At 31.7% G+C, this 27,947-nt stretch overlaps 2 protein-coding genes across 2 annotated transcripts; one reads left to right on the top strand and one right to left on the bottom strand.

Annotated features, from left to right (window-relative positions):
- Positions 1-254: 254 nt before the first annotated feature.
- LOC121117134 (uncharacterized) lies at positions 255-20,071 on the top strand. The gene is made up of 4 exons (XM_040711463.2): positions 255-431; positions 14,268-14,527; positions 18,800-18,950; positions 19,443-20,071. Exons 2-4 carry the CDS (start codon positions 14,277-14,279, stop codon positions 19,686-19,688), a joined length of 648 nt encoding a protein of 215 aa, XP_040567397.1. The 5' UTR covers positions 255-431; positions 14,268-14,276; the 3' UTR covers positions 19,689-20,071.
- Ptp10D (Protein tyrosine phosphatase 10D) lies at positions 19,844-26,696 on the bottom strand. Its single transcript, XM_040711462.2, has 7 exons — positions 25,162-26,696; positions 24,489-24,660; positions 24,075-24,257; positions 23,685-23,868; positions 23,179-23,270; positions 20,998-23,120; positions 19,844-20,931 (listed from the first exon to the last, which is right to left on the bottom strand). Exons 1-7 carry the CDS (start codon positions 26,404-26,406, stop codon positions 20,293-20,295), a joined length of 4,638 nt encoding a protein of 1,545 aa, XP_040567396.1. The 5' UTR covers positions 26,407-26,696; the 3' UTR covers positions 19,844-20,292.
- Positions 26,697-27,947: the final 1,251 nt, after the last annotated feature.

Below are 27,947 nucleotides of genomic sequence, written 5' to 3'. Positions count from 1 at the left end.
CTTTCCACGCCGTTCCTTTACTTCATTTGTTAAAAACTTACTCGTAATAAACACATCATGTGTTAATATTTTTCATCCGTATTTTTTTCCGTATGGAGAAAGCTTTCATTTAAAATATACTTACATACGTAAAAATACACATGAAATGCAATGCTTTTCTTAACGAATATTGGGGCAAAAAGTGTCCACTAGTTGTCTTTAAAAAAAAAAAAAAATCAATAGCAGTACATAAATGTCTAACTTATTTTTTTGTTTAGTACGCTTGAGAAAGAATACACTGATGTATTAGAGGTTTTTTTTTATTTTTTGTGCCTATTTCGTGATTTATAGAGATATATGTAGTGATATGAGTGATTAAATTATAGTTTTGCATATTGTGTCTTGTTTTATTTTTTTAAAGTGTAATCATTCTGGATCAACAAGTTCCTTCTGTAAGTATGGTTCGAATATCTTTTTCTATGATGATTTACAGGAGTGTCTGCAGAGGGATGGCTGAAAGGCTGTAGAATTTTTTTGTGTCATTCCGGCAAATTATGCCTGAAGAGAAAATATTTAATAAATGAAGTTTTTTTTTCCAAAAATTTTTTTTTCTTTGAGTAGTTATGGATTATGGAACTTAAAAACAAAAAAAATCTAATAATTGAATTTTTTTTAAATTTTTTCAAATTTATTTTCAAAAAATTTAGTACATAATATTTGAAACTTTTTTCAAAAATTTAATTTTTTCAAATTTATTTCCAAAAAATTTGAGACATAATATTTAATTTTTCTATGAATCGCTACGGTTTTTGAGGTTTTTTTTCTAAGACATGTAATATTTGAATTTTTTTTCCAAGAAATTTAATTTTCTATGAATAGCTATGGATTTTTGAAAATCCATGGAAAAAAAAAATAATATTGAAAATTTAATTTTTTATTTTCTTTTGTGAATAGACATGGATTTATGAATTTTTTTTCCAAAAAATTCCAAAAGCGAAAACCAAGCGCCCTTCCCCCCAAAAAAAAAAAAAAATAGATACATATATTGTGCGGGCGTTCTTGCTTTAAAATAAAGCTAATTAGATTGTAAAGCTTTGTCGTTTAATATTGAAGTTGAAAAGCATCATGTTAATTCAAAAATAGATCCATGAATATTCAATTTCACTCAAATAGAAGTATTATTATTTTAACATTTGTTCGTCCAACATCAATCGTAATATAATTAGCTGTATTACAGCTCTGCCTCGGTAGCCCAGTTTTTCTTAAACTACATATTTATTTTACTCACTCATTCTGCCACCTTTTCTTGCGTCTGTTGTTGTTAAGCCACTTTATTTGCAGATCTAAACTGTCAACACAAAAGCAAGCTAGAATTATTTTCCTAAAAATTGAGTGTGGAGTACATTTGCATTCTTATACGAATTATCTTCAATTTCTATCAACAAATCATTCTTTGTGTCGCCAAAGTTGATGGTATCAATAAAAGTATGAGACATTTACGAACTGTATGATTGAATAGGCCCATATCGGGGACAATGTGAGACTCTTAAATCTAATAAAGGTTTTTAATTATAGCTTAAACTATTGGACATCCCAACTCATCCCATAAATTTGAATAAAGAGCCTATAATTGACTCTAATGTGTCTATGAAATATTGGCTTGTTATTATGTTTAATATTGTGCAAGTTTTAATAATTTTTCCATAAGTATAATGTGAATTATATTTGCAGTCTTCGACGAATTATCGTCAATTACTATACACAAATTATTATTATTAACTCTTGGAAGCACGGTAAAGTGCACATAAAGTATTTTAAATGAAAGGGGCCATATCGATAGCTAATATAAATCCCTTAAATCAACTAAAGTTTCTAAATCTTAGCTAAAGTTATGAGTATCCAACTTTTTCCTCGAATTTGAATACAAAGCCTATAATTGACATAAATATATCGATGAAATATTGGGCTTTACATATACAAGGGCGTTAGCAGGGTTATATTTTGAAGGGGGCTTCGTTTTTGGAACTTTTTAGAAAAAAAAATTGATTTTTTTTTAACTAATTTTTAAAAAAAATTTCGTATATTAAATTTTTTTGAAAAAAATTTCAAAAATCCACAATAATTCACATAAATTTTTTCTTTTTCTTCAAAATCCACATCTGAAAACAAAATGTTTCAAATATTAAATTTTTTGGAAAAAAGTTTAAAAGATCTATAGCTATAGTTGGGACGAATTGGTTCATAATTGGCTAATCATCAACTGATAGCGAGCCTGTTTTAAAATATCCATGAAGTTTAATGCATTTGTACATTTAATATAATCATGTTTCTTTGTAAGGAAAAAAAGCAATGCATTTGTAAAGAATATCTTTGATTTGTCTAATTAATATGGAGCAATCATATTTTATTTAATCCTATTAATTGTGTATTCTGTAATCGTCTTACAATTAGCACAAAAAGTTATCCTTTCCAAGTTGATTAGTTTAATTATCGATATTAAGGGCCAATTGTAATTAATTACATTTTTTCAAAGTATAATTTTCACTTTTCGTAGCTTTATATAATTATATTTATCTTCTTTGTATTTGAATTTGAAATTTTAAGTGTAAATACAAATATTATTTTTGTTCAAATTCCAGGCTAACATAAATTATGTTCATTTACCCTTAATTCCAATAAATGCAAAATTATTTTAATTCAACCGAATAAAATGGGCAATAAATAATTGTGTAATTTTTATCCTCAAATAACTTCAAATCTAATTATATCAGGATAAAAAAATATTATATATATATAGTAAATATAATTATTTTACCTATTCCGTTAATAAAATTTGGAAATAACTTGATTTTTTAAATTCGCCTGTATAAAATTTTGTTCAATGAATTGTATAAATATGTATAATTTGGGACTCTATTGAAGAAGATCTTTGGATATAAAGTTCCCTTTTACAGGATAATACCTTTATAGCATTCTATTACTGTGACCTTGTGAAGATTATGAATTAAATACATGAGGAGATTTTCTTTATCACCATTAAATAAACATGATCATGCCTTTAAATTAATTTTTCATCTTTCTATGAAGTGTTTGAGTCTCAACTTTTCACCTTTTCCTCACAAAGAAACATGATTATATTAAATGTACAAATGCTTTAAACTTCATGGATATTTAAAACATTTGAACTTTTAACGTGATCATGTGTCAGGTACTCTCAGTCTTTATTCCTATTGGTCCTTTGCTCGCGTCGTTATTTCATACGAAAAGAAAACAATGAAAAAAGGCTCGCCATCAGTTGATGATTAGCCAATTATGAACCAATTCGTTCCAACTATGAAATAATTATTGGTAATTGCTTACAGTTTGACAAAAGCTAATTTGAATTCAACCAAGCAACGTTCAAAACATGTATTAAGGAACAAGAAGTAGAAAAATCAACAGCTGAAAACCAAAACACAGTATAAATGTTTTGGGTTGTGAGGCAACACCGTATTCTACGAAATAAAATATTAATATTCACAACATTATTTGAAAATATAAAATATTCAAAGCCACATTCCTGTGTTTCACAAAGCACATTATGATATTCAGAGATATATCAGTCAAAGAACCATTGTACATTTTTAGTCCTAAATATACATTTTTTAAGTTTTAGTTTTTTTAGAAAATATTTTAATAATAATATATAACATTACCCTTATTGTATTTAGCAAACTCTCCACCGAATATAAACAGAAAAAAGGGCCCAAAATCAGTTGGTAGTTAGTCAATAACTCTTCCCAAAGATGGACTTATTATTTTATGAATGTTGGGAATTGTTCAAAGCTTAAAAAACTAATTCTAATTCAATCAATCAACGTTTAGAACACTGATCAGGAAAAAACAACAAAAACAGAAAAAACGAAATCATACAACAAAATAAACAGTATATTTTTTGTGTTTGCGAAGTAACAACGTGATCAAAATATCAATTTTTTATTTAATATTTGTTAGTTTCTTTCGATATGACAGTGTAGCTCTCGTTTCTCACTTATTTCATGGTTAAGTCTCGTCTTCTTATGCTGTTGTTTTTCTACATCTAGGAATAATATTTTTTTAAACTACGGAATAATTTTCCAATGATTGTTGAGAAGTGTTCAGAGCTTGGCAAAAAGTCATTCAACTAATAAACGTTCGGAACACTGATTAGAGGAAAAGAAGGAGAATCATCGAAAGCTGACAAGAAAATTAACTCTATATTTTTCTGTTAGCGATGTAACACAGTGATCAAAATGTCATCTTTTGATTTCATATTAATAAATTTTCTTTCCTTGCAGAGTGAGGACCCAAGACTTACGGTAACATTTAGTAGCAATTTTATCCACATTTTTTTAAATTACGATTTTTTATTACGCAACCAAACGACACGTGAAACCAAATTAAACAAGTTTTGCTGTGATCCCATGTCTCTAAGTGTAAAAATGTCAGAGATACAATAATATAGGGAACTATTATGCAATCTCCTCCGCTCCGTTGAGAGTGCCGAGAAGACTACAGAGACCGTTGGCATTTCCCTCCGGACTGCCTACAAGAAGTCCATTAATATCCCATACATCCAAGAGAACTAAAACTTCTGTAATAGTATGGCTGACTTCTGTCCTGCCTCCATGTGGACCTCCTTCAGCCCTTACCTCAACCCCTTGGAAGAATTTTTTAGTTTGAAGCCTCTTGGAGAAGGATGTCTCCCTCACCTCCCATCCAAATCTGGTTCATTAGTTAATAGATCGTGGGGTGTTAACATCTCCCTCTAAAAGAAGAATTCTTGCTTATCTTTTGTGTAAATTGATTTGAAAATGCATAATAAAATAAATATATATATTAATTTGAATATAATTACAATATTTTCCTTATATTAATGCTATTTTAAAATGAGGCAGGTTCTATTCTTTATAGCAGTAATTCATTTTCTCCCCCAAAAATCATATATCAGGCAGGTGTTATTATTAAGGGTCTTAATTCAGTAATACTATCTATCTCGCTGCCACCCTTTCCTCACGCTCTTAGACAAATCCTATCCCTATTCATGGTTAAGCCTCGTCTTTTTATATTGTATGTTTCTGAGTCTAGGGATAGAAATACTTCCCCCACTATGGAATTATTAATCTATAACTGTTGAGAAGTATTCACAGCATATTAAGAACGAATTCAACCAATCAACGTTAATAGCACTGATTAGATGATCGAAGATGAAACATCAAAAGTCGATAACAAAGTACACTGTAACGTTTTGTGTTATTGATGTAATGCAGAGCTTAAGACAAAAGTAAAAGCGGATGTTTTTATAATTGCAATTTAAATTACACCTCTTAAGCATACCTACCTTTGTAATAATAAAACTCCTTTTCTCGAGGAATGATGATTATTGACTACTTAAATGTGTTTTACGCAAACGGTAGTTAAAACTAATTATATGTTTTTAAGGCAATATTATAATTATATATAAATAAAGACGCAATAGGGAAGAGGTAAATAAAGAAAACGCCGACATCATCTTAATTCGAGATTTACGACAAACAAGGAAAAAATAACTTGAATAGCCTTGAATCATAATAATCTGAGCTGATTCAAATTTTTGTTAGGAAAAGTTAGATTTTAACCCTATCATTTTGTGATAATGATGTTCTTTTGTGACTTGGAAGTAATGATATACGAACCTATTTACATGAGTTGGGTTATGACCCAATAATCTTATACCAGTTTGTAACTTTAATAATTAATTCGGTCATTTAAAAAAATCGGTCTAAATCGGTATCAAATAAAAATTCTGTCTAGCACGTCGTTACATTTATTGTCTAATACAACCTTTCATCCAAAAAGACCAAAAAAAAAGGCCCGAAATCATCTGGTAGTTAGTCAAATACGTCAATCATAAAACTGCCAATTTTCTTTAACTACTCCCAGACTATCACTGTGGTATTATTTCTCCACCTTTTTTAAAATGAATTACATATTATTCAAATATAGATAGTATTTTATTCGATACTGTATTATAAGATTGCGTAGTAATATTTTATTAAAACAGTAGTTATACATTTGTGTATGATAGCCAAAATTTCTTCATAGAAATTAGTGATGTGTCGTTTGCAAACGTAATGGCTCTATGAACCGGCTCTTTGAAGTGAACGAAGGGAGCCGGATCACCCCAAATGATGTATTTTTTGAATTTGTAGCGAAAATGGGAGGAAATTTTGTTGCGGGTGGGGGTTTCTTTTCTAAAAAATAGGTCATTCCGGCAAATTATGCAGCAGAGCAAAAATATTTTTGAAATTTTTTCTAAAAAAATAAATAAATAAGAATAGCCATTTGGGGGCCGAAAGTGTAAGCCGAGTCGAAATAGACGATTCTCTAAAAATAGCCGGAATTTCCATCACTAATAGAAATGATAAAATGGTCAATATAAATTATATAAACGACGAGGGATCAACTAGAAATTGTATTCCTGTCCTTTTGAAAACGGAGCATAAGTATAGAATAACTTTGTTTCCTTTGCCGTATCAAGCAAGAAGAGGGAATGACAGCTAGCAACAAAAATACTTAAGGTATTTTTGTTGCTAGCGAGGTAATGCCGTGAGATTGGTCTCATCTAAAATTCCGTCAAAAGCGATTCTATAAATGAACTGTTTATTACGTATTTCAAAATTGTGAAAATTGTCTTTCAATTACATCACATGATGTGTTGCATAAATTATAAAAAAATATATCGTTTATTTTTTGTCAGCTGTCAATGTTTCTACTTCTTTTCTCCTAATCAGTGTTTTGAACGTTAATTAGTTGAATTAGGATTGGCTCCTTTTAAGCTATGAATAATCCCCAAGAAATATTGAACAATAATTCCATACATGGGAAGAATTGCTCAACTACTTACTGATTTTCAACATTCCATACATGGGAAGAATAACTCAACTACTTACTAATTTTCGAGATTTTTCTGTTTCTTTTCGGAGGAAAAGCTGCGTCATACAGTAAAGGTTACGACGTAAAACAGTTACGATTGGACTGAAATAATTCATACCTTTAAAAATGTTCTATAAGGAGAAGTCGTTTCTAAAGTTGGGGCTAGACATATTCTATAAATGAACTTTTTATGACGTTATGTGTTTAAAAGTTGTGAACATCTACCTACACTGATAGAATATGATGCTAAATGTATGGTATAAATAATATTTGTAATACTCATAATTATTACATTTTTATGAAAAAATATCCGTGGCTTGGGTGATAGTTTTAACACGACGTTAATTTTACTATATCTCGCAACTTCACATCCAAAGGAAAATAGAAAAAAAACCCTCCATCAATAAAGATATATTAAGTGAAGAAACTTAAATAGTTTACTACTCAGTAGTTAAATAATAATGATAGCAGCTTAAAATCTACAAAATACTGTCGATTTACATCACTATAGATATAGATCCATGTACTAATCCAGAGAAATATAGATCCAACCTTCAATATAGATAAAAACTTTTTTTATAACTAGTATGATGTATTAAGTATTTTTAAGAACTGTAAAATCCTTTGGACTATTTGAAAGATCACTAAAAGTTCGAGTACGGGAAGCAGGTTTGGATAACGAATCTTTTCGTATAATAGAAGATTGATATCTCGTATACTTTGGATCCAGGTCCTAACCCCGTCTTATCTCTACTACTTACCTTATGTTTCCAGTATTCTCAATAATAAGTAACATTTTTTTAAAGTTAAAGGATAATATGTATATATGTTACGTATTTTTATATATAGAGTGTAACGTAAATAGTTTGTTAGTTATCTGTTCAAATATGCAATCCTGACCGATGAGCTACTTTTGTAACTATAATTTATTGATATAACCTTAGGAGTTGCATGCATCAACTTAAAAATAGATATTACAGCTATATCGATAATTAATTTATATGTTTATGTAAGTAGTAAACTGTCGGCAAAAGAAGATTATTGGGTATGAACATAAGATAAATTTATATGTAAAAAAAATTAACCTGACAATTTGAATAATGTTCGTGAGGAGAGCAGCTTAAATACGTATATTGATTAAACTAAGTGGGCTGAAAATTCCCTAGTTTAATAAAGAAAGTACGTTTTTATTGTTCAAAATTGGCTTGTTTTAAATTATTATTATTTTTATTTATTTTATATTTTTTTATTCGCTTTATGGAGTGGAGTCCCCAAAACACTATTCATGCCATTGCTTAGCTCGAACAGTATTTTTCCCATCACGAAGCAGTTTAAAATTAAAACACGAAATTGTTTTTGATCCATTGTTTTGGAAATAATAACTAAAGTACACTTACCGTTACTATTACCGTATACTAACTCAAAAACTAAAGAACAGATTGTCATAAAATTTTGAGAACGGTCTTTGGAAGGTTGGTACTATCTGAAATTGAGACAAATAAAAAATAAAAAAAACGTTATCTATGTTTGAAGCCCGGGACTTTTCAGCCCATGTGTTAGCAACAATCTTGTGTTACTAACACTCAGTGCGTCTAATAAAAGAAGAAAAGAATGAGAGAGTTAATCTCTATATTGGAAATTCATAGCATTTTTTAGTATGGAATTTTTTTATTCTTGCAACCTAAGCAGTGTTTTTTTAATTCTATAAAGCTGTTAGGAATTATCCATATTGGTTTGATATTGAGAATAAAACATCTACATAAAAAGTGTTACCACGAGTGTGCGCGCTCATGAAAAAGTAACACAGATGATTTGTTGGGAAGTTATCTTCTATATTAATACAGCAAATCTATATTATTAAAGCAATGTTTGGCTCTTCGGTTACGCCTGATAACTCTGGGCACTCGCGCTAGTTATAAGTAAAAATAAACTATGAGTTGTGTGTAAAAAGAAATAATATAACAAATTATTTGGAGGGGCATTGACCCCTGTGGTTCTTACGTCACTGTTTCCTTACTGATCAATAAAGCTGATATGATCTGTCTAAAATACAGCACATTCTTAAACGGCGCACCTTTGTCCTATTTGTTATATTTCGATATTTAACACCATTAACTTATTGTATTAAAAAAACTGTAAACAAAAAATAAGCAAAGTCAACCGAGAAATAAGAGATTCTTAACCAAAAATATTCAGCAACGCAGAGCTGCAATTTTAGAGCTATTCTCGCCTGGGAAATAACCATTGAAGTCAAAAGAGGCAAGGTGACCGTCAGCTGCCTTGTTTGTGAATTTGTCATCAGTCAGACCACTATGAGTCGCTTAGTGTAGCAAGAATTCAACCTAATATCTACAAGAGAGCTCCTCTTGTGGGTTTGAATCCTTGAAATCTAGTAAAGTGTGTGATCCGGTGAAAAATACTCCCCCACAAGCTTGAAAAGCAAGACCCTTCCTACATCCCCAAATATTCCCTCTTGACTTAAACTTAAGTATTTTTGGCAAGCTTTTGGGAGTCCGATACACAACAAAGGACAAACCGAACACCTCCATTATCACTGTTTCATCCAACCTAGAGCTGAGTTTTGTAAAAGAACGGCTGTGCAAAATTTTGGACCATGCTAGAGCTGGTCATTAAGGCAAAAGGCGGCTATATTGATTGAGAATGTAAATAAGGTGTCCCTTTATAGTAGGTCAATTTTGGGATGGCCAACAGGCAAAGTAGAACTATGCCTAATTGCCCTATGGACCATTGAATATTGTCTGTATTATTGTTTGTGAATTTGGTGGAGAATGGTTTCATAGTTCTACTTTGCCTCTTTGACCAATATTCCAAAAATTGCCCTCAAGACTCAACGACAAACGATACCTACAATTCGGAAGGGTCCATAGTACCATGAGGCATAGTTCTACTTTACCCCACGCCCCACCAAAAATTTACCTAATATTTATGAATTAAATTTTGCTGACTTCAGAATTTTTTTGAAATATAACAATTTTTTTTAAATTCCAAAAATTGCTGCATTTTAGGCGGAGGAGCCTGTATATTGGTTACATTTTATATCCAAAACAAATTTGTGAGGCCAGATGTTACAAGACCTTCAACCTTTAGCCATAAAAAAAGAACGATTGAAAATTTCATCATTGCTAAATAAAAGTTTCCTTTTATACGTATATACATATGTTCACATCGAATAACAATTCCTCTGAAGACATTTGGAAAAACCATATCCTCAGAAAATTAATTGTAAATTTGGAAAGCAATCAATTTTTATTCGCTGCTGCAACTACTCAACAAATGGAGGTGGACAACTTAATCAATATAATATTAAAAAAGAATGAAGATTTGGTTATACTTTCCGTAACAAACCTAACATCATTTCTAAGGAAATACTCTCTGTATTCATAATAAATTTTATTAGAAAATTGCAGTTGCTCATGGCTATAGTATATAAAATATATTATACCTACATACATATGAGCTTGACCTATGTACTACGTTGATTTTGACCTGTGTCTTAATACTAGACGTCTGATGCAATATCGGATCAGGGACGTCCACAAGTGGTGGGCTGGAGGGGCTGTCCCCCCCCCAAAAAAAAAAAAGAATTTTAATTTTACTAGAATTTTTTTGTGTCATTCGGGTCAGTTACGCAGCAGAGTATAACATTTAATATTTAAAATTTTTTTCCAAAAAAATTAAATTTTTGGTGAAAAGTTATAAAAACTTGAAAAATTTAATAATAGAAATTTAATTTTTTTTAACTTTTCTGAATAGCTATGAATTTTTTAATTTTTTCCCAAAAAATTTATTATTTGATATTTAGTTTTTAAAATGATCTGTCCTCAAGAATGAAAGAATAATAATAAGAGTTCTAGAAAAAAAAATGCTTGTATGAATAATGCGTACTGTATTCTAAAGGTGCGCTCACTAATAAAACAAACAAAGTTCATTTCAACATACTTACGTTTATATTCTATTCTAAACTAGAATTATGATATACATAAGAGACCAATAAAACACCCAAACAGAAACAATGCTCTTGTTATGCACACACACCTTCAATATTTCATTAATACGACTACATTGTTATTTCTGAGATTAAAATATGTTTATTATATACATCATAAATAAAAAGGACATATGTATAAAGAAAAAAATTAAGTATAACTATGAAAAAAGGAAAGAAAACCGGTTGATGTGTGTGCTCTTTCTTCTTCGTTGTTTAATTGGTCGATTTTTGTGGAGCAACAGGCAAAGTAGAACCAGGGCATTATTGCCCTATGGACCTTTCCCTATTGTCTATATTGTCCACCAAAAGTGGATCTAAAGACTCAACGACAAACAATACCGAGGTATTGGGTAGGTTCCTTAAGGCAATGAGACATAGTTCTACTTGACCGGTTGCTCCACTAAAAAACGACTTAATAAGTCTTGGCATGGTAACATATCCCTCTAATAGACCAGTTCTAACCTAAATTAATTTAAAAATGCATAATTAAATCAATCCTATATAATTAAAATAATTTATGTGATGTATGTCCTGCTTAGAAAAATAACTTTAAAAACGCATTTATTTCAAAAACAGAGACAAATACAGACTTTACACTTTTTACAGCGCACCTGGTGACTTCCTATCATATATATCCAGAAATTCATAGAGACAGACAGAAAGACAAATTTTGCTTTATTAATTTAGATATTCAAAAAAATAGGGATTCGAGATAATTTATTCTTAATAAACAATGAACGATTTAAAAGTGTATTTTTTGTTGTTTATCGATTTTTTCAACAATTATCAACAGGCTTGTATGTTATGAACTAATGCATAACTGCCCAACACTGCATTTATCTTGCATTGTATTTCATTATTTGAAAAGAAAGATAATCTAATAAGCAACTCAAAATTGTATTAATGCATACTCGTATTTCACAGGGATAAATGAAAGGCAATACGTTAAATTTATCGTTGAGACACTTGAGATTGTGAAAGATTTCATCAATCAATCTCATTGAATTAAACATAAATCATTTCGATTGAATTCTTAAGTAGAAATGTACAGAGATATCGACACAGTTGATTGGATTTTAAATCATTTTAGATATATTCTCACTGCGTACGTTGCTATAATAAACACACCATGCATATAAACACCTTTATAATTGAGTTGCTTATAATATAATACAAAGAATTGAATAATATTTCACCGCTATAGCTTTAAAATAGCTTTGTTGAACTATTTATATTTTTTGTTTTTGAACAGGTTAAAAATAAATCTGATACCTTTGACGTTCAACAGTTATAATAAAAATGTAAAAAGTACACTATAAAACAAATAATGAATGTGACTTTCAATAAGGCTTAGCAACGAGCATGTGTAGCTAAAGCTTAGTGAAAATGTAATGAAGTAGTGGTACCCAAAGAGGGGGTCGTGGATATTATTTTTATTCTTTCATTCTTGGGTAGATAATATCTAAGTACTGCGTGAGAGTGGGGCTATGTAAAAATGAAGGTTTCTGGGCTAGTTTTCTACTATATTACTAAAGCAAAGTTTTTCTGTTCCTTGTTGCTCAATAACTTCGGTACCTTCCTTGCAAATGATTTTTAAATATAACCTGTTGTTACCTCTCTAAAACAGAGTTTCTACACTACGTATTTTATCGTCAGCTGTCAATTCCCTCGTCTCACTTGATACGTCATGGCTATTTCATAATTTATTATTTTTGATAAATAAACAAAGTCATCATAACTTATGATATTTTACTTAGTGATGTAAATCCTGTGATTTTTTTAGCGGGCCCAGTTTTTTGGTAATCAGAAGAATGAATTTTCTTTTCCTTTGCCATTGATATTGAAATTTAATTCCTGTGTAGTGAAAATACTTTCCTAAATAGATTCAATTATATTCAAAACCTGAGCAAATATTTGTATTTGCTCATAAAAGACGGAGCATAACACTGAGGATTGGTTGCGGAGTTATAATTGTAAGTCGTTGTTAGACTCAGAGTATAATTGGGAATTGACATCGGAGTAATTCTTGCCGAAGGGTTTTTATTTATTTTCTTTTCCCCCTAATCCCTTTTCGCAGCTGCTTGTAGCTGATTTCCTCCAAAACATTTATCAAATTCTCAGGGTTACCATGCTTTTTGTCCGCTTCCAAAAGGACAGGAATGCAAATTTTTGTTCATCCCTAGTAGTCGTTGTATATTTATCTACATATACAAGGATGTACCCATATTATAAATTTTATTTCGAATTATTTTATTAATGCATACTAAGACAAACTCGCTCATCTTCTTCCGAATTCCCTTTCTTAATTCGTATTCAATATATGTTCTCCCTTTTCGGTTTTTTGAATTTTGAATTTTTTGGTGCATTTTCGAATCTACAAGCCATACCTTAAAAAACTCCAAAATCCACTAAAAAACGAATTACTGTTCTAGCGGAAAAATGAGAGAACATATATTGAATGCGAATAAAAAACAGAAGAGATAATTTTAGTATGTATAAAATGTATAATACGGGTACGTCCTAGTATATTAATATTATTATACAATAATAAAACAATTTACATCAAAGATAGGCAATAATGCTTACTTCACAGTGAGAAGTTAACACCAATACCATCGATTAAATAATAAACAAAAAAGAATAAAATCACACGTAACAACCGTATTTCCTTTTTTGATTTATAAGCTTCGATTTTTTTCTTTACAAAATGACATCCATATAATAATCATTGAGACTAAAAATATTTTTGTAAGTGCTTAAAATCCGAAAAATAGGGCTAAAATTGAATTTGATTTATGTTTATGTTCAATTTGTTTCCTCCATGGTTCGAGCATTTTTTTATCAAAAATTATTTGATTATGATACTTTGTAAACTTATAAGATTAAATTCATAAATTCACAAAGTTATTTCCTGTATTTTGCCGGCAATATTTAATTTTTTTTTCATATCTTAGGAAAGTGATAAATAGTTGCAAACCAGTAATAAATAATGGTACATAAGAATCGGAGTAGGAGAATCGAAAATTACCCCTTATTTTACTGATATCTATTCTAGAAAAAACATTCAATTCTCCGTTTTCGATTAATCGTCACAAATAATTACCCCTGCACATTTAAAATGTTATAATTATATGTATATAAAATATATTATTTTATAACCATATAAGCCAAAAAATACTGTTAACCTAAACAAGAACTGGCACACCACTCATTAAGAGTACCTAATGAAATAATAATAACTAATGACCTTTAATTCAATGAGTACATCAATCATACCTTTTTTAAGCATGTTTTCCAATTCTTTGTTGAATCCTTTAATATTGATTCGCCTTTTCTTGTGTTCTAGTTTTTCAATATGCGGCTCGAAGGTGATCCAGCCTTCAGTGATCAACTCAAAGCATCCAAAGACACAATGTTTTATATATGTAAAGGAGCTTGTCTCTGTGGGATTGTCGATAATAAGGGCAAAGTAATTTACTGCTATGGAGAATTTTTCCCGCGCCAAGGTGATATATTTCAAGATGAGGAAGAATATCGAATCAGTTCGAGCAATTATGGACTTCTTGCAGCACAAGTTGCAATCACCATCGTTGGGCTATTTGCAATGTATGTTCTTTTGATAAAGCTTTAGTGATTCAAAGTAATTTGTATGGTTAAAAAAGGTTCTAGGAAGATTACCCACAGGAATATTGTCATCAGATAATTGCCATCTGGGGAAAATTTACTGCAATTACAGATCTGATTTAAAAGAAACCGTTCTTTTCTAATTCCAAATTCAATACTTATTGGATTTCCAATTTAAAAAAAAATTATATTGGTACACCTGCCCACAACCTTTGCATTGTGAGCTTTTTAACAGATAAAAAGGTTATACGTCTATTAATGTGCTCCGCAATTTTCTATTATTGAAAAAAATGGGGGGGGATGAACAAATGTAGGAGAAAATTCTTTAATTTTTTTTTAAATTTTCCTCTACTTGTTCTTATGGAGTTTCAATGATAAAGTATAAGTAGAGATGGGATTTCTGTAAGAGTAAGAGTGGAAGGAGGGAGCGAGACCTGAATTAAAAAAATTATTAATATCAGCTGCTTGGTATATTTTTTTTGTTAAAGGAGGTAGGAGAAAATGAATTACTGCTGTAAAGAGGAGAACATTCAAAAAGATTATAGTATATTCCTTTGTCTAGGATAGAATGAGACGCAAACCTACACACATTGAGTTCAAGCGAATAATTTCTCTCGAGTGTGTTGTCCATTGAGATACGTCATTCCATAAAATTTGTGAAAGATCGTTTATTTTGTCAAAAATAACTAATTTTTTGTTTCCATTATTTTCAATAGTAGAAAACTGTGGAATAACCCAAAAGAACCTTTCTATCTGTCAAAAAAAAAATGGAAATGGAAAATTAGGAGTGGTCATGTATAATATATATATATAGGGGTGATTTTTAACCTATCTCGAGGTCCTATGGTTATCTTACACAAATCCCGTGTGCCTGGGGTGCCATTTGGGAAATTAAGAGGGTTATTTTATTGTTACTAGTGTGGAATCGGTCTAAAAAACTAAAAAATACAGTCCTATCAGTCTAGTTCTAATAACATTTGCCAGTCATAGGATCGGTCCTTATCGTTTTTTGTTGCTTTTTTGACTACTACAACAGCTGAAATTACATAGCCACTACTAAGTACTGACTACGTTATTGAAATTTCCTCATACTTCATAACCTCTTTCCAAAGACAAGATACCTGCAATTAAATGATTTTAATGCTTTACCTGAAATTAAAAGTAGAAGTGTGCAACTGGAACGTCTTACTATCCATTCTAGCTTTCATTCATTATTTTCTTAGTTCTTATATTCTTCAATCCTAGCTAGGAGTGAAGAAAATAAAGAGATAGCTAGGACTGAAAAGCCGAGTTATCGGCCCTTAGGACCGTTGATGGATAAAAAATATCGGGCCGATAAAAAAAAATACTGATTAGGCAATTAGTCCTTGGACGGATCCAATACTAATTGTCACCCATTTGCAGATAAGAAAACTATGGACGGATCATTTGAAGGGTCATACCCATCTGTAAATGGAACAAATGCATTATAGTTGCAGACAATTTTCTGCATATGGCGAACTGGTTTTGATACAGGGGTGCCAATGCTTGAGGTTTCACCCCAGATCTGGGATTTTACAGTATCATCTAGAGTTATAGGGTTTTATTTTATTAGAAAATGTAAATAATCGTGGGGTTTCGTATATAATAAGCTAATGAAGAACAATTACTATGTTATTTTATTACAAAATATATTTAATATACTTATTAGATTCAAGTGTACAGGGTAGTCTATATAAATTGGGAAAATCTTTAAAGCCTTAAAACGAACGAACTAAATGGGATGTAACTTGAAGAAGTACAATGGCAAAGGTGGATCCCCACGAGGTCGCTTTGGCCTTGCAAAGCTGCTGGTGCAGTGTGCCCGAGGTTGTCAAGTTCATTCGATATAAGCTTTAAAGATTTTCCCAAGTTTATCTGGAACACCCTGCTTGCATATAGAGGATACAGTTTATACGTCTAAACATTCAATAAAACGTTTTCAAAGTTTTTTGACGCTACGGCAAGAGTGCTGTCTCACATTTCAGACTTTTAACATAAAGATGCTGTAAACTTTAAAAAATATATGATTTAGTTAAAAATAGTGTAAATACAGGGTTTCAAACCCTGCAGATTTCGCATAACGTGGTATTTGGAATTATTTTGACTCCCCATCTTGCACAGTAGGAATATTCCGCTCCTATAGCGTTTTTTTATATTATGACAATAAATTATAAAAAAACTGTATATTGAGGTAAAAATTAATTGTTGTAGTTTTCGATGAGTTTTTCATATTATGCCTATAAATATATATTATTTTTTTTTTTTTTTTGGGGGAGCAGGCATGCTTTTTGAATTTTTTTGGAAAAAATTCAAAAATCCAGTTATTCCAACAATTTTTTTTTTCAAAGATCTGTAGCTGTTGACCAAGAATTAAATTGTTGGAAAAAAATTTCAGAAATTATATTTCAAATATTTAATTTTTTGAAAAAAATTCAAAAATTAAATGTCAAAAATCCATAGCTATTCAAAAATTAAATTAAATTTCAAATATTAATTAGTAAAAAGCAAAAATTCCTTTATTTTTTTTTGGGGGGGGGGCTACAGCCCTTCCAGCCAACCCCTACGGTAGCTCCTGTATATTCATATAATATAAGTGTATACTTTTTCATAGACAGGAGGGAACGTGTCCTTTAAGTATTTAATTTTATATCTAGGCTTAGAACTTTTAGTAATAACTTATTACACAAGCTTGCAATAAGAAAGTTCGTGAATAAATCATGTTTAAGCTTTTTTTATTTGAATTTTAGAGTATTGAAATGACTAGATTAAAAATCAAGTAAATAACAAATTAAGATTAAATTTTACAATTATTTTACAAATATTTTTTCTAGCATACATTATTTTAAATCCTTTATGATGTATAATATGTTTTTATTGTCCTAACCATACTTTAAAAAAAATAGTAATAAGAGGAATTTGGTGAATAATTTCTCCCATTTTATGGGTTTTAGTATTAAAAAAGTACCCCAACAGCGTAAATTTCATATAAAACAGATTTTTCGCGTTCACAAAACCTGCGATAAACTTAATTTATAACTAGACCTAGGATTTGTGAGCGACTACTCAATCGTTAAAAAAATTATTCAATTTGAACTTTATGCTCATTTTGGCGGGTTTTTTTTGTGTAAAATTGCTCCTTTTTTTAAACTGGTATGAAATAAATTGAGAAAATTTAGATTGTAGTTAGATTACGCAACAGCTTTTGATGAACCTTAGATTATATTTTCCGAAGAAAAATCAACTTGCAAAAACCCTCCTTCATTAGACTCTCATTGCGGAGGTGAAAATATGTATATCATAAAATCAGGGTTATGATTACATGATTTTATATGTTAGTGAAACAGATTTTGACAAAAGCAAATTAGAGGAAAGATAAATTTGTCGCAAAACTAACTGTTAAATAATTCCCCTTGAAACTAGTAACTAAGAATAATTTTTGTGCCTAACTGCGAAATCCTGATCTTCCATCAATATAAAAAGTTGGACGTTTGATCATTGATCAGTGGTGTTGATGATAAAATGCCTTCATCTAACAAGAATCTCTTTAGATCTTGCCAACTTCTTATTTGTTCCAACTACAAATGTGGACGTTGAAGGGCATTTTTTTTTCTTAAAAACTACCAATACTGATTGAAGGCAAAAATTAACGGAAGAAAATCTCTTTAAAATCTTGATTTGTCAATACATATGATATTGCAAAGTCCATGAATAAATTATGATAAATTTAAAACAACACTAATTACATTAAGTTACTATTATAAAACTGTATTTCTCTTTACATAAAAATTGCTCAATTTTGATATTTTGGTTGGTCATTTAAAAAAAAATTTTGGCTAAAAAAATCGTTCACAAATTCTATGTGAATTTATGAGGATAAATTACCGGAAAGCGAACAAACTTCAAAGAGTGAATTACACTTTGTAGCATATTTTGCTGAACACAATTTTCTATTTGATAGTAAATATAATGTTCTATCACATTGTGAAGAATCATTCCTGAATAGTAAAATAACTCTTTATGTATTAATATTCTTGTAGCCTTGGACTTTTTTATTTTTAAATCATGGGTTTAATATAGCTACGTAGGGATTTTTGTTGAAGAGTTCACTAGGAGCCCTGGTTTGATAATAATTGTTCTGTAAAGATGTCACATACATATATGTACATTAAATATATATAATAAATGAGCTAACTTCCATAATTAAATATAAATGACAATTTTCTTATTTAACAGATTAATCGTTCTGATTCTGATCAAAAGCACACTTTCCTCCCTACATCGTCATGTCGACAAGGTCACAGATTTTTTACCTTCATACCATGACTCAGATGATATGATGTTCATGGAACCCATGATAAAAAAAGATGACATCATCGGAGTACCGGTAAGAAAGAATATTTAACATCGAGCATAAGTATGAGGGTTGATTGAAAAGTCCGTGCAAAGTTCGAGAGATAGCACTACTATCGCGTATGGAGATTATGTTTAGTTACAATGGCTAGATGAATATCTTGGAAGAATACACAGGAAATTTCCACCAGATCGGTCTATTCTTTCTGTTCGGCATTTGTTTGAATCGAGGAATCGACCAGAAAGATTATGGCGACTGTCTTTTGGATTCATAAAGTAATGATTGATCCAAGACTCGAAATTATTTTCCGTCCATTTTTTAAAAGTCACTCCACTTCCTCAATTCAAATGAATGGCAAGCAGAAAGGAATTGCCCCATATGATTGAGAGTTGGTGTGTGCTCTTCCAAGAGATGCTACTAACTAAACATAACCTCAATACACCCCAGTAGTGCTATCCCTCAGACTTTTAAAACGGTCCTAGTTATTTTCAAAGACATAATGATGATCTCTTTTTTATTTTCCAGGACACGCTTCCTCCTCCCCTCACCTCAGAAGATGATCCCCACTCGGAACACACACATGATGAAGTTTCAACACATTCTTCCAATACCAGAATAGGAGCCTCGGGAAAATCCGTACCCGTTGAAAAATTAAAAACATTAAGATTACACAGAAAGGATTTTAAGAAGGGCGGGGAGGGTCTTCGAGGAAAGAACGTGACTGAGAATTTCAGGATTAAGGAAAAGGACATGAAGAGAACTATGAAATAAAGACTATGTGACGGTTTCATCATTCCAATGAGTTCATTGCTCACAGGAAGTCTACCTCCAAAAAACAATCCTACTATTTTCTTATCAATATATTGTATGCATTAACACAAATACAACCATTGCCAAGTGCGCATACACATAATATTAGAAGCAAATTACATAATTTTATTATTTATTGAGGATATATTAAATTTCATATTATATATTGTTTGTACTGAGTACAACGTGTTTCAATATCAATAAAATATTATAAACTCTACTTTTGGGAGGTATAGGAAAAAAAAATGTATTAAACTTTCATCCACAATATACAGATGATCATATCCATTGCAAAAGATACAAATACAGTAAAAACAATATAGTGCACATTATGTAAAAAGGAATATGTATAAAAAAGAAATCATTGACTATGAGATTCTATAACAAATATTAAAAAAAAAAAAAAAATCATATGAAGAGATAAATATATATGTTATTATATTTTTTTTAAAATATAAAGAGATATAATTAGAAAGAATGAATGAATGTATAGTTTGGAGTGCTCATTTTTAAAGAGGAGTCAGACTATGTTCCTAAAATTGTGTTTGTAAAGTTCAATTTTATATCACATCCCTGAAGCAACAATTCCTTCGTCATCCTCGAATCCTTCATTATCATGAATTTCATGGATAGCAGGATCATTCTCCTTTCCTTCAAGAACAGTCAACAGGCACTGATGTATACAAATATATTGTTGCTCAGTCTGAACCATCCACACTCTTTCCTTGCGCATTTCGTAGACAATGCCAAAGATATCCACAACGTCCGAGTGACGAATGACTTGGAGTATTCTATCTAAAGCTATAAATGTCCCTGATCTCCCTACTCCGGCTGAACAATGCACAACTATAGGACGTTGCTCAGGGCTGATCCTTTCTCTAAATGCTCTGACAAATCGCACCAAAGTTTGTGGAGGATCAGGTACTCCAAAATCAGGCCAAGTAGTAAAATGAAAATGTTTTATAGACCTCACTGTGTCTCCTCTCATCATACGGAACTCGGAGACATTCCAATCTTGGAAATGACTTTCATTTAATATGGTGACCTGAATGTCACCGTAGTATACTGGTTGAGTATCATAGGGCCAGTAATGGTCACACTTTTCTCGACCCTTCTCTATGCATCGAGTTAACATGACAATAGCTCTTGAATTGGTTTCCCAACACATTCGCCAAAAGTCGTCTCGGGTTGAATGAAGACAACCCTGAAAAAAGAAGAAGAAAATTAGTGTAAAAACCATGAGATTCCTCTAATTCATTGATTTAATTACCTGAGTTACTACGTACTCCCTCGGAGAGTTAAACCCAGGTATGAAGTTTGCGTTAATGTAGTCAGTCCCTTCTTCATCATCTGTAGGCTGTAACTTTACCCGGGAATGGTCATAGGGAAGTATGTTTGTAAATCTATTTTTTGGACGATTAATCGGCAAATCAGCAGCAGCACATGACTTTTCCCGACCGACATGCTTCAATTCCTCATACTCTTCGGAAAAACGGAAATCTGAATCTGCTGACATAATACGATAATGTTCAGCAAAATCCTTACATTTCACAGGTTTTGATGTTTCCATGACACTGTCGGGAAGTGAGATATTATCATTATGTCTCATATCCCTATCAGGATTTCTCCGTTTAAAACAACCAGAACCACCTCTATAGTACTTAAGCCGTCTCAATATCAGGATAAATATTATAAACAATATTAGAATGATGATGGGTATAATTATTCCAACCAAAAAAGCCGTATTATCAGGATCTGTTTTAACCTCATCAGACCAAGTTGTTTCAGAAAATTTATCGGGCGCAGTATATGCACGAATTTTGTATCGATAAGTACTTCCTGGTTTTAGAGGACCATTGCAGTATCCCACTTTATCTTTACAGTCTTCAACTCCAATAGTAAATCTTTCGGTACTTTTATTATGGAATGGAAAATAACGTTCCGTTACCTGATATGGAGGCCAAGACCTGTAAGATTGAACGTCTTGCCATTTCAATAATGTCAATTTACTTTCCGTTGGTTTTGTGTAATCCTCTGCAAGAATGATTGAGTAAGCATTTACCCCGCCATTTTCATTGGAAAAATAATTTTGGGCATATCGAATAACAATAGTTTGAGTTGATTTTGAAACTAACTCAGGCTTAATCTTGCGATTAGGTGTTGGAGGAGCCAAAATTGGCATCTTTTGCTCATAACGCTTCGGTTCTCCTAATCCAATCCTGGTTTTTGCTTGGATTTGGAATGTATATACTTCTCCAGGAACTAGATTTGTGATTGTTCCGGTCCTATAATTAGGATCAAATTCTACACTTTCTGTCTGATAGAACTCATCACTCTCAGACATAGCTATTCCATAGAGTATGATAAATCCAGTAATTATCCCATTTTCTTCATATACAGGCAAATCCCATTTAAAAGAGATGGCAGATGGCAGCACTTGATAAGGTTCAAAAACTTCAGGAGACCCAGGAACAGATTCTTTCGTCGAAAACATTTGAGATACTGGTTTACTTCTCCTGGGTATAGTTTCATCATCTCCAGCCTTTGTAACAACAGAAAAGGTGTAATTTTTGAATGGTCTAAGATTATTTACTTCAATAAAGTTATCCTTCGTTACAGATTTGACGAGTCGACTTTTAACATTCAGATACTGAACTTCAAATAAATCATGATCTCCTCTAGGTTCCGTCCAGGACAGAATTATATCAGTATCTGTGATTCTAGAAGCATTTAAATTACTTATTTGCTCAGGATGAAGGCGTTCCTGTTCTATCAAGGGAGAAGATAAGACACCTCCAGAAACTGTCCAAAAAGTTATATTTTCGAGGCGACCAGGTGTTAAGTTTGAAAAAGATAAACGCCTATCCAAGTCCAATGCGGCTTTTTCTTTAGTTTCATTGCCCAAAAGAAAACGGTAAGTGTCAAACAAGGACTTTGTTAGGGGTGTTTCTGTATAAAGTAGAGTTAAGGATGTCGTTAAATCTTTCTTATTGAGGATATTGAGTTCAGATGTTATCAATGGTTTTGTTCTAACAGATATGTTTTTGATATTAGAATGTAAACTATGAGACTCTGTTGACACTTCAAAATTATACTCAACTCCCGGGTGAAGTCCAGTAATCATCACTGAGAAGTTAGTTCCGGGAACCTGATTTGGATTAGCATCTATTTTATTCTCACGGATATCTTCTGGATTACTTAATGGATGCCACTTAACATGATAAAAATCATTGTGACCATATGGCTTAACCCATGTAAGAGTTATGTTTTCAGCATCTAAAGTAGGAATAATATCAAAAATCGATTCTGGAGGTATTGTTTGGCGAATAACAAGAGGATTTCTTGATTCAACCCGATGGGAAACTGAGTCCACAACGATTTCAAACTTTTGACCTAAAAAATTAAATGAAATATAACAATAAATCGGAATATGTTTAACGGTCGTTGTTACCTGGAGTCAAATCCTTAAGTTCATATTGAGTATCTTTAATTTCGTCGATGATATTCCACTTCTTATGGTAATCATTACCGTAGGCTCTGTATCTATAAAATAAAAAGAACATAAATATGTTACACTCTGGATAGCTTTTTGATATGTTGTTTATTCATTTCATCACATCATCATGAGAGGATTGAAAAAAGATACTGGACAATAAGACATGTAAAATACACATGAATAGTTTCTGAAGAAAAAGCTAGACACAATTATCAAGTTATGTTTTTATAGTTGTAAATGAGTTTTTATATTTTTCTTTGCATTAAAAATATAAGTATGATAATAATCGCTCAACTATAATTTTAAAGTATCTACCATGAATTACTACTAATTAGTTACTTATAAATATATATTAAATATAAATGTATTTAGGGGAAAATAATCCTTGATTGCATGGAAAAGCTAGTATCACAAATGAGATCTCACGAAATGAACACTCCAATAAAAAAAAATGTAATTACTTGATGATGAAATTAGTAAAAATTGAATTTTCAGGTTTAAGCCAAGATAAGAGTATAATATTATTTTCAGTAAGAGCAAGTGTTAGATTTCTTGGTGGATTTGGATAAACTGCCGTAAAAAGATTATGAGGTTCGCTCCGCATGTTATGGCTGACAGCATAAACTTGGATTTCATATCCAGCACCTATAATACAAAGATTTAAAGAATTATTATTAATATTTGTACTTTAAATCGAAATTTTTTAAAGAGAAACAATTAATTACACAACGAAAATAACATAAAATTAGTTCACATATTGGATGAATACAGTTTAAAACAGAATTTTCTTACAAAATACTACATGGTAAGCGTAATTCTTACAAAAAGGTTAATAAAAAATATTTAATTACCAGGATACAAATTGGCCAAAGTTATCTTAGGTTCACGAGTCTCAATCGTAGTGGACTCTCCAGTATCATTACGTGTATAAACCACAGCATATCGTTCTTGTTGAGAAGTGACATCGGATTTCCATGAAATGTTGAGACCATATGATATAGGCTCTACATCTTCAATGATTGGGGATGCAGGTCCTAGAATGATATGGTATTTTAGGAAATAAACCACAGAATCATTCATAGTTAAACATTAATATATTTAAAATTTAATAACAAAAATTTAGTTTATATATTTATTGTCATTGAATAAAAACACATCAATTATAACAAATTGATTTCATGAACTAATATATCATAAAAAAGTAGAGAAATTGCAAAAAACAGGGTGATGATGGATATATTTATTTATTTATAATATTAACTCACTCGTGGCTTGATGCAAAATTCTTTGTTCCGATGCAATCCCTTTAGATACTGCTTGAATAGAAATACTGTAGTTTCTTCCCGGTTGTAAATTACCATCAAGAGAAAAGCTCGTTTCTCCAACTTCAATACTACTACTATCTCCATTAAATGTTTCCAATTCATGGTAAGTAATCTAATCAAGTGGTAAAAGATAGAAAAAATAAAAATGAAATTATATGATGACCTTGGGTACATGACTACGCCTTATTGACAACTCATTTCCTGACTGTATTTAATTGTTTATACCCAATAGCAAAGTAATTTACGTAAGAATTTCATATTTTCTTTTTCTAATAACATAAGTATGGCCCCTTTTTTAAATTTATTATTGTTAAACCTCTTAAAGTCTAAAGAATATCAGGTTACATATTATTCGGTTTTAATCAGTCTTTGTTTCCAAAATATGTAGGTATGCAAATACATATATTGTCATGAATGAAACTTCTTTTGTATGCAATTAAATGATTATAAATATTAAGATTTTATTCTCAAAGGGTCTATATTAGCCTTGTGTTCCTTTTTACTGTGTAATGTACAATTCAGATGTTATATTTAATTTCACTTTATATCAAGGCTTCCTATTTAAGAGTATGTACGTATATTCAAGAAATAAATATTCAAAGATAAATCTTACCTTGTAGCTATCTTGATGAGAGTCTGGATTAGGTTCCCATACTATTTGGCTTTCCCTCCCTGAACTATCAGATATAGTTCGAACATTCCCAACTGGCAAAGGTCGAGTAGTGACATTCCCTGTCGCAGGCCACGAGGCTACACTTCCTGAAACTGTTTTCACAACAACCTGATAAGTGTGTCCCGGCTTTAGATTTTCCACAAATTTTGCCTCTAAAGGACGTTTATCACGATCCACTATTTGTGGTGTTTTTCTACGGATTCCAATAGCAACTTGGTACCTATCAAACTCAGTTAATTCACGAGGCGCTGACCAACGAACACGAAATGAATAGGGCTCTATACTATCGAGGTCAAATGTAACGTTATGCGGCCTCCAAGGAACAGTCCTATACTGAGCAGTCGTAGGTTCTGATATTTTTGATTCACTCACTGTTTCAACAGAGATATTATAGGCCCTTCCAGGGATAAGCCCGTTAAATGCTGCTTGAGCAGGACCAGGGGGTTCTCCTTCTTTTGGAACATATGTTTCACTTATTTCAGCATCTGATGGATCGATCGACACTTTATAGTCAGTATATACACCTGCGGGATATGGAGGCTGCCAAAGAACGAGAAGAGTAGTCTCATTACGGAACCAAACGATAAAGCGACCTGGAGTATTGGGAGTTGTCGTAAAGTTAGTACTAATGTAAACAGTGGAGTCCTTATTTTCATAAACAGTAAAGAGTTGAACTTCATAGGTAGCTCCAGATGTCAGATCTCGTAATTGAAAGGGTGAGGAATTTTGGCGAATAAAAATACTTCGCACACTTTTCAATGGTTCACTCAAGGGAATCACCTTTAACTTAAATCCGGAGTGTCCTCCAATGACGGGAGGGTCCCAATCAATGAGGGCGATTTTTCCACTCACAACATTGATGGATAAATTGGAAGGTGGATCAGGAACTGTGGTGATGGAGGCTGTCCAGGAAAGCCAGTCCTCAATCGTGGAATTGGAATAGTAGAGTTGGAAGTCATACTTGGTCCCAGGAAGTCCTTTGGAAAATTCAATGACCTCCGAAATATCTGAAGGTCGAAAAGTGGTATTGGCTGCGGGGTAGCCCGTGTTGGGATGATAGTTCAGTCGGTAGAACCCGTCCTGTTGGGACAAGTCCGTTGGGATTCGAATCACTAAATCCGCACATTCTCCCAAATTAAGAAAATAAATTACAAGTAGAAAGGGCCCTTTGCCCAGAGGAATCATTTTTAGAAGAAATGGAGTGCCTTGATCAAGGCATGCTCATTCTTCTTCCACAGGAGAAGAAACAACCAACTAATTCTGGAGTGAAGAGTAGGAGAGGTACAACCCGTGGCAGAGTGGTTTGGAGTAAACTGCTACTCCATACACAAATACTGAGAACAACCTGTGTTAACCTGGGCTGCGGAACGCAACGCGCGAGCCATTCACTTTCAGTCCACCATTTTTACCTTGAAATTTAATCGTCATTCATCGTCGACATCCACCTTCTTTTACTCACTCTCTTTACTCACATTACACATACAAATGTTTTACACACGTCTTGTAGTGCTGAAGTATAGCCTCTTCTCTCACTCCTTAATATTTTCTATCACTAGTGTTAGAGTATTATTACTCCACTCCACCAAATCCTACCTTCTTCTTCGTTGTCGTCTTATTATTTATTATATTCTATATTTTCTACCTACTTAATATAGTATCCACGCAGTTCATCTTAATACTCTAGTACTATTCATCAATATATATATATGTATATATTGCTCTAAAAGGAAAGAACCCTTCACTGTTACTCATGAATCATTAAATGTTTACCTTTTTATTTCATTAGATACGGGTATACTGCATCCATACAAAGAATTCATCTTATTCTTAAATATTTATTGCATTAAACTTGTTACTTTGGCTAACACATATGAATACATAATTATCTTAAAATGTGTTGTCAATTCCGAGTTATTCATAATGATGTGCAGGTAAAATACAACGCCCAATGAATCATCGAAATAATATCCTCTCGTCAATTTAAATCATAATATAGGGGTACAGTTATTTTAATAAATAATACTACAAAAATAATGCTCCATTTTCCCTCCAAAATTCAATGGTGATAGTGAAGTCACATTATTTTACAAAGGTCATCTTTTATGGGCTTAAAAACACTTATGAGTGGACAGTTCTCAGGTCCGTGACTAAGGGGAAGTGTTGTTATACTCCCCCCATCCCGACTAAGATGTTGTTGTCAAATTTGTAGAAATATATGTAAAAATCAAAGGGTTCAGGGGTGTTCGCAAGACGGAGGGGGGTTTGGAGGGCCTATAGCCTCCCCTCCCAAACAAACAAAAATATGATTTTTTTTTGTCTTGACACAGAAAAAATTATTGATTTGGAAGACAAATCTTGATGTGAACACAGGTGTATAAATTTTTTTCAAAGATTTATTTTCTGAAAAATTTCATTTGATCAAATCCTTGAGAGGAGCAAATCCCCCCTAACAAAAGGTATGTAATCCTGCGGACGCCCTTGATGTGTTGTCAAAATTATCTTAGTTGATCACAACTTGATACAAATAAATTATTCATTGCTGTCAAAATTAAGGCAACCTCCATTGAAAAACCCTACTAATGTCCCTGACCAGAGCTGTATTTGAGTCCACCTTTTCCAAATACAAGTCAAGCCCTAGTCCACTTAGTCCTAAGTCCAGATTCAAGTTATTATTCATTATAGATACAAATTAATGAAATATATCTAATTTTTTGAATTTATCGCAA

The sequence above is a fragment of the Lepeophtheirus salmonis genome, chromosome 5 (assembly GCF_016086655.4).
Source record: "Lepeophtheirus salmonis chromosome 5, UVic_Lsal_1.4, whole genome shotgun sequence".
Taxonomy (NCBI): domain Eukaryota; kingdom Metazoa; phylum Arthropoda; class Copepoda; order Siphonostomatoida; family Caligidae; genus Lepeophtheirus; species Lepeophtheirus salmonis.
Note: the sequence above shows the minus strand (reverse complement) of the source record. Positions and strands in the feature narration are given on the sequence as shown.

What these genes read in the sequence shown, in the direction of transcription:
- LOC121117134 (XM_040711463.2), top strand. Translation starts at nt 14,277, where the DNA reads ATGCGGCTCGAAGGTGATCCAGCCTTCAGTGATCAACTCAAAGCATCC. An exon ending in ATCGTTGGGCTATTTGCAAT is followed by an intron (nt 14,528 to 18,799) that starts GTATGTTCTTTT and finishes CTTATTTAACAG; the next exon opens with ATTAATCGTTCTGATTCTGA. An exon ending in ATGACATCATCGGAGTACCG is followed by an intron (nt 18,951 to 19,442) that starts GTAAGAAAGAAT and finishes TTTATTTTCCAG; the next exon opens with GACACGCTTCCTCCTCCCCT.
- Ptp10D (XM_040711462.2), bottom strand. Translation starts at nt 26,406, where the DNA reads ATGATTCCTCTGGGCAAAGGGCCCTTTCTACTTGTAATTTATTTTCTT. An exon ending in AATTTTGCATCAAGCCACGA is followed by an intron (nt 24,258 to 24,488) that starts GTGAGTTAATAT and finishes ATATCATTCTAG; the next exon opens with GACCTGCATCCCCAATCATT. An exon ending in TTTACTAATTTCATCATCAA is followed by an intron (nt 23,271 to 23,684) that starts GTAATTACATTT and finishes TTTATTTTATAG; the next exon opens with ATACAGAGCCTACGGTAATG.